Source organism: Lolium perenne, chromosome 3 (genome assembly GCF_019359855.2).
Source record: "Lolium perenne isolate Kyuss_39 chromosome 3, Kyuss_2.0, whole genome shotgun sequence".
Lineage (NCBI taxonomy): Eukaryota > Viridiplantae > Streptophyta > Magnoliopsida > Poales > Poaceae > Lolium > Lolium perenne.
The window spans coordinates 146129503-146137508 of NC_067246.2; the positions used below are offsets into that span (position 1 = coordinate 146129503).

Here is an 8006-nt window from a genome sequence, read left to right on the forward strand (position 1 = left end):
GCGGTTCCCGGCTGCCAGGGTGCAGCATCTGATCTCCTCGCGCTCTGATCATTGTCCGCTTCTGCTGTCTCCGTTTCAGGTTCGGGAGGCGCAAAGGAAACCTGCAATCAGGTGATATGAAATTGTGTGGGAAAGAGAACCGTCGCTCACTGCTATTGTTGAGGAAGCATGGTCAAGGCGTGTAGGAGTACGCGACCTCGGTGATATTTGCTCTTCGCTTCGTCTGGTTATGGGCTCTCTGTATGATTTGAGGAAACATCACTTCAAGCCTGTATCAAAGGAAATTGATAGTAAACAGAAGAAGCTGGAAGCTCTAACGGCCTTAACTGATGATGAGAGTGAGCGTGCTCGGAAACAACTTCAGTGTGAGATGGATGAGCTGCTGTATCGGGAAGAGTTGATGTGGCTACAACGATCGCAAGCGGCTTGGCTCCGTGAGGGAGACATAAATACACAGTATTTTCATCGTAAGGACTCTTGGCGTAGAAACAAGAACCGCATCAATAAGCTCGACGGTCGGATGGTTCGTGGACAGAAGACTCTGAGGAGATGGGTGATCTGGCAAATTCCTTCTTCCACCAGCTGTATACACGAGATGATAGCATTGATCCAACTGAATTACTAGATCTCTTCACACCTCACGTAGATGTTGAAATGAATGCTACCTTGTGTGCCCCCTTTTCAGAAGTGATGCTTTGTTTTAAATTGGACCCTTGAAGGCACCTGGCCCCGATGGTTTTTCCATGCGTTTTCTTCAACGCAACTGGGACTTGCTCAAGGAGGACATTGTCAAGGCAGTACAAGTTTTTTTCAGCTCGGGTGTACTCCCCGCGGAAGTAAATGAGACGGCAATTGTCCTAATTCCAAAGAAGAACAACCCTGAGGAGCTCAAGGATTTTAGACCTATCAGCATGTGCAATGTAGTGTTTAAGATCATTTCTAAATGCCTGGTCAACCGCCTATGGCCCCTCCTCCAGGACATCATCTCCCCGATGCAGGGTGCATTTATAATAGGTAGGCTCATCACGGACAATGCTTTTATGGCGTTTGAGTGTTTCCATGCAATACAAAGTAACTCGGCAGATCGGTCAAAATTTTGTGCTTATAAGTTGGATATGGCTAAGGCTTATGACTGTGTGGATTGGCGCTATTTGGAGGGTGTAATGACGAAACTGGGCTTTCATAGCACTTGGACACGGTGGATTATGCAATGTGTCACCACCGTATGGTATTCGGTTCGTCTCAATGGACATGCGTTGGACACCTTCACACCTACACGTGGGCTATGCCAAGGCTATCCGCTCTCCCCATATTTGTTTCTCTTTGTTGCTGGTGGCCTCTCTCATCTAGTGCAGCGAGAGGTTTAGGATGGCCATTTAAATGAGCTGAAAATCTGTCGTCATGCCCCTGGCATGTCTCATCTTCTCTTCGCGGACGATAGCCTCCTTTTCTTCGAGGGATTGGTCCAACAAGTTATGGTTGTCAAGAACATCCTTGATCGCTATGAGCAGGCTACAGATCAGCTTGTTAGTTTGGGCAAGTGTTCGATCATGTATGGACGGCGAGTACCCGAGCCAGTGCAAGCGGAAATCAAGCAAATTCTTCGTTATGACACGGAGAGCTTTGAAGAGAAGTACCTCGGGCTTCCAGTTCCAGAAGGTCCGATGTGTAAAGGCAAGTTCAAATATCTGAAGGAGGGCTTCCAAAAGAGGTTGAGCGAGTGGGTGGAGAAATACTTATCAAGTGGACGCAAGGAGGTACTCATCAAAGTTATTCTGCAAGCCCTACATGTCTATGCGATGAGTGTGTTCCAGTTCCCTGATGGACTCGTTGAAGAGCTGAACCAGATGATCCGAGATTTTCATTGGGGAGATGAACATGAGAGGTGGCGCATGCATTGGCTCTCCTGGGATAAACTGACGCATCCAAAGCTGAATGGCGGCATGGGCTTTCGAGACTTCGAGTATATAACCAGGATCTACTAGCTCGTCAGGCATGGCGGTTACTGCAATTCCCTGAAAGCCCATGTGTTCGGCTTCTTAAGGCGAAATACTTCCCTCCAAGGCATCGTCTTGACACTGCGTTCATCCAGGAGGTGTCGGCGACATGGAAGGGAGTGATGCATGGACTGGAGCTTCTGAAGCAGGGAGCTATATGGCGTATTGGCTCAGGCTCCATGGTGAAAATCTGGAGGGATAACTGGCCGCCGCGAGTGGATAATCTGAAGCTTTCAGGGATGAAAGAAAGGTGCAAAATGAAGTGGGTGGTGCAACTGATCGACCCGGCGATGAACTCATGGGATGAGGCAACAATTAGGCAATATTGTCTCCATCAGGATGCTGAAGTCATTCTACAGCTTAAGCTACCGCAACGGAGGTCGGATGATTTTGTGGCATGGCACCCAGAACCTTCTGGCATTTTTACTGTCCGCATCGCATATCGTCTAGGCATGAACCAAAGACGCAATCTCTCTTAGCAGGGGACAAAGCAGCTTGGAGCCAAATGGCGAGCGCAGTATATGGAATCTTGTTTGGAAGACGCATGTGTCTTAGAAAATCAGGGTTTTTGCTTGGTGCCTAGCTACTGACTCCCTGGCTATCACTGCCAGTTTGCACCGGCTCATCCCTCGGATCTTGCCAACCTCCTCTGTTTGTGGGGTTGAAAATGAGGATGCTCATCACTGCATGGTTCGCTGCATCCTAGCTTGGGCCCTCCGGGATGGTATGTGCAATGTCTGGTCGCTACCAACGGAGGAAGAGTTCAGATACACTGGCAGCAATCGGTTCCTTCTCCTCTTGGATGGTGCCTCTAAGGAAATGCGTGTCAGAATCCTCTTCCTGTTTTGGCGGACCTAGCATCACTGGAATAATTTCGTTCACGACGACGGTAAGGCCTCCATCGTGGCTCCAGTTCCGTTTCTCCAAAGCTATGTCCTATCTCTGCATGCGGATGCCCCAGAGCCTGATGGAAGGGAAATGCGGTTGTGTTCCCTCCGTGTAAACTTAGCCATGCAACAACAGCTGAAGCGCCTTCAAGCTGGACACTCGCCTGAGGCGGGGTGGGTCAAAGTCAATATAGACGCTATGTGGAATGCATCGGACGCTGCTGGTGGTGCTGGCATCGTGGCGCGGGATGATAAGGTCGTGGTGTTGTATTCTGCATGGAAGACCTTAGCGCGGTGTGCTAGCGCGGAGGAGGCTGAAGTCCTGGCCTGCCTCGAGGGCACCAGGTACCTAGCCGCACACCCGCAGTATCGAGGAATTCTTGAAACCGATTGTGCTCGGATTGTTGCCGTCCTCTCATTGACAACTGAAGACCGCTCGGCTCATTGGAGTCTATTTCAGGAGGCAAGGTTTTCGATGAACATGCTTTCAGGTGTGAAAGTTTGTAGGGTGTCTAGGGTGAGTAATAGAGTGGCACATGATTTAGCGCAATTAGGTAAGCGTGAGTGTGGTGTTTTGCATGAGGCCGTCCCTTCCTGCGTGCTGGGCTCTCTCGTGCGTGATTGTAAAAACGTTTTTCCCTAATCAATAAAGCTCACCCAGTTCAAAAAAAATATTACACTTTTGTTCGCAAATTTTCTGCATCCTTGATTTAGTTAAAGTTAAACGTTGTAAAGTTTGATCATGAATATAAAAAGTATCAACATCTGTAATATTAAATACATTCAAGATAAATATATATTTATATAATAAAGTTTGATAATATTTATTTCAAAAATAAATGGTCATACTTTATTCTATATGCTTGATCAAATATTAAAAAGCTTGACTTGGACTCAACTTAGAATATAGAGTAATTATAGACATGGTGAGTATGATCCCATGAGTAGGAAATAATGTTTTGCTAGAATCAACTATTGGTTGGATGAGGAACAAATCTATTCATCATTTGTTCTTCCGGTGCATTGTTGCTAAGAATATTTGACAGGTAATTTATTTCTTTAACATTAATACTGGAGAATGATTAATTTTTTGTTGCTAATTTATAGGTGGCAAACAAAAAACATGCAGTTTTAAATTCTGTTTGTGCAGCTTTTATGTGATGTCTTTGAAAAAATAGGAATAGTATGATTTTTAGTGGGCTACGATGGCTTGTTATGCACCATGTTTGGAGGAAGATTCCAAATTCTGTGAAAAGGTGGAAGTTGATCTTCAAGGAACACACGTAAGCAGGAGTGAAAATGTAATGTGGCCACTTGTCGCAGATTCTGAAATCACTCCCGGCTTTCGAGTGGTGTACTCCCATGTGTATGCTCGAGCCTGCTGCTTTTCCATCTCATGAAACTTGTCTCAGATGAGCGCATAGAAAAGCTCCATATCTTTTCGAGCTTTTCTATGTGCTCATCTCAGACAAGTTTCATGATGGTAAGATGACATTTTTTTGGAACACTTCATGGCTTCTTGGTCGTTTCTCTAAGGACATTGCGCCTCTTATCTACGGGACTTTCAAGCGGAAAAAGTTTTGTGTTCACAAAAGGTTGGTGATGGTAAGTCGCTTGTTTTTTGGCACACTCCCTAGCTTCTTGGTCGTTGCCCTAAGGATATTGCGCCTCTTATCTATGGGATTTCCAAGCAAAAAAGGTATTGTGTTCACAAAGGGCTCAACCGTGACTATTGGATCTCTAACATTGACACCACCGCCATGCTCACCATCCAACACATCAATGAGTTCTTCGAGCTATGGGTCATGCTTCAAAGTGTGCACCTCAGTGAAGTGGAGCCGGATGGCATCATTTGGAACCTCACCGCCTCCGGTGAATATTCGGCGGCTTCGACATGCCATGCTCAATTCGAGGGGCTGATTTCTACAGTCTTCAAGCTGGATGTATGAAATAATTGGGCGCCTCCAAAATGCAATTTTTTTGCTTGACTAATCTTGCAGGACCGAGTATGGACTACTAGCTGGCTAAAGAGGAGGTTGGCCAAATTGTGACCTTTGTCAAATGTGTAAAAGGGAACCAGCAACGGTGGACACATTATCTTTTAGTGCCGGTAAACTTTGCATATCTGGAACGGTATCTTCCGTGGATCGGTGGTGACCCTTCTCTTACAACCACTTGGGACAATTTTGGTTCGGTAGATGAGTGGTGGTTCTCACTCTTCAACGCGCACAGATCTAGAAGAAGAGCAATGGCCACTCTCACCATGTTGGTATCTTGCGAAGTTTGGGGCAAATGCAACATCCGGATATTTAGAGATATTAGCTCCATGCCTACCTTCATCATCAAGAAGATCAAGAATGAGGCAACAAATTGGGAAATCGCCGGGGCTAAACATTTGAGCTATGCCATGCTATAAGAGTAGTTTTATTCCTAATTGTTTTCGTTGTTTGTTCATTTTGGGGTTCTTTGGCTGATGTTTGTGAACTCTCCTTAATTACACGGCCGTGCTCACTGTCCAACACATCAGAGAGTTCCACGAGCTTTGGGTCATGCTTCAAAGTGTGCACCTCGGTGAAGTGGAGCCGGATGGCATCATTTGGAACCTCACAGCCTCTGGTGAATATTCGGCGGCTTCAACATACCACACTCAATTCGAGGGGCTGATTTCTACGGTCTTCAAGACGGCTGTATGAAACAATTGGGAGCCTTCGAAATGCAATTTTTTTTTTGCCTGGCTAATCTTGCAGGACCGAGTGTGGACTGCTGACCGGCTAAAGTGGAGAGGTTGGCCAAATTGTGCTCTTCATCAAATGTGTAAAAGGGAACCAGAGATGGCGGACACATTATCTTTCAGTGTCAGTACACTAGCTTTGCGTATCTGGAACGGTATCTTCGCGTGGCTCGGTGTTGACCCTTTTCTTACAGTAACTTGGGCCAATTTTGCTTCGGTTGATGAGTGGTGGTTCTCACTCGTCAACTCACACAGATCTAGAAGAAGAGCAATGGCCACACTCACCATGTTGGTATCTTGGAAGTTTGGGGAAAATGCAACAGTCGGGTATCTAGAGATATTAGCTCCATGCCTACCTTCATCATCAAGAAGATCAAGAATGAGGCAATGAATTGGGAATTCGGCGGTGCTAAACATTTGAGCTACGCCATGCTATAAGAGTAGTTGTATTCCTTGCTTTCGTTTTTTCCTTTTGACCTTATTTTGCTGATGTTTGTGAACTCTTCTTAATTAATGAAGTGAGACAAAGCTTTTGCCTCTGTTTCGAAAATAAAGTTATTTGAGATTTTTCAAAATTTAGATGTATCTAGTTGCTATTTAGTGTCTACATACATTCAGATTTAGGTAAATCTTAGACAACTTCATTGAATGGACGAAGTATTTTTGCTTTAGCTACTTAAAAAAAGATGTGTAACTTTATTTTCTTTCTGGTCCTACCCCATACTTTTCAGACATGTTTCTGTGTGTTGTACCAATTGAGGCCTGATTATTGTGTCTGAAAAATTGGTACAACATGCTTGGAAAAGATTTAATTATATAATGATAACTGCAGTTATCATTGCATACAGTTATGTTGTACCAACTGAGGCCCCATACTTTTCAGACATGTTTCTGTGTGTTGTTCCAAAGCTCGTAGTAGTCAATACACACTATATTAAAATATAATATTGTATGCACTATATTTTGAAAGAGAGGGAGTATAGCGCATAAATTGGCGGAAAACTTTTTCAAACGGAGGCCGAGCTACACGCAGCACTTTAGTTTCAAACACACAGAATTTGCATTTTAAAATTTTAAAAAATTCTAGAGATATGCAATGATGTACACTACAATGGTGTAAAATCTCAATACAAACTACTTTGTATTTCAGGCTACACAAAAATAACAAATTCTAACAAATTTTATAGTGAATAGTACACATTTCAAGATTACTAATTTGTCAGATTTTGTCAATTTCGTGTAGCCTAGAATATTTGCATTGAGATTTTGCACCATTATAGCATACATCATTGGCTACCTCTAGAATTTTATTTTAGATTTTTTAAAACTTTAAAATATAAATTTTGTATCTTTGAAAATAAAAAGCTACATGTAGGCCGGGCTCCAAAATGCCCCTCTTGAATTGGCATGTTATCACTCATCAGACATTGGTTATCATCAAGCGGATACAGATTGACTCACAGCTAGCAATTATAACCACTACGTGCTACGATCCTGATAGATATAAGAGCATCTCCACCGGCGTGTCCATAACGGCTCCGATAGCATTTTCGGGGCCGCCAGCGAAAATGGGCTCACACCGGCGCGCCCCAAATAGCGATGGCGCTTTTTCGAGCCCAATAGAAGCGCCGATAACCCCGTGCCGGCCCTTGGCGAAGGGCGCGAATCGGGGGCGCCGGTGTCTCGCGAGGCGAATTTTTTTGGGCGTGGGAGCCACCTGTCAGCCACACATCCCTAAATTGTACATCTTTTCCACCAAAACCCCGTCCCCTGCGCCACTCATTTCTCCCGCCCGCCGCTCCATCTCCCACCCAGACTCCAACCTTAAAAACCCTCGTCGCCGCCATGCCACCGAAGAGAAAGTCTCCGGTGAAGGCAGCGAAGGCGCCGCCGAAGCAGCGCATGATAAGGGGTGTCCCGATCTTCTCAGTAAGCGACGGTGGTGATGAACACACGATGGTAGCAGCGGATGGAATCGATGATGATGAGGAGGATAACTTGTATGACGCCGACGAAGTCTCTCGATTGATTCCTGATGCCAATGCAACAGCTCTCAACCCTGCAAGATATTCGCAACTCCACACACTTGCGCACGTAGCCGCCGACCACGAAGCGGTAGATTGCAATCTTCTAATCCCCAATGGAACAGCAGATCACACAAACTTTCAGTAGCATAAAACTCCAGATCGCAACGAATTGGAGAGTTGGGGAACAATAGTTTTGCTTAGCAAACAACTATGAACTAGGGTTTATCTTAAACGTGGTCTAAAGCAGCTAGGGGGTCGTCCAAGGCACTTATATAGGCGTCCGGGACGAGTTCTGGTCGAAAAGATACAAAGAAAACCGACCCAGAATAGATCTGGTCGAGACAGACTCGGACTGGTCCGGTCT

The 8006-nt window shown here is 45.2% G+C and overlaps 1 protein-coding gene across 1 annotated transcript; it reads left to right on the forward strand.

Moving 5' to 3' along the window:
- The first annotated feature begins 229 nt into the window (after nt 1-229).
- Nucleotides 230-2476, forward strand: LOC139838016 (uncharacterized). The gene is made up of 4 exons (XM_071827368.1): nt 230-523; nt 720-1160; nt 1512-1757; nt 2045-2476. The coding sequence occupies exons 1-4, from the start codon at nt 230-232 to the stop codon at nt 2474-2476; spliced, it is 1413 nt and encodes a 470-aa protein (XP_071683469.1).
- The last annotated feature ends 5530 nt before the right edge of the window (nt 2477-8006 follow it).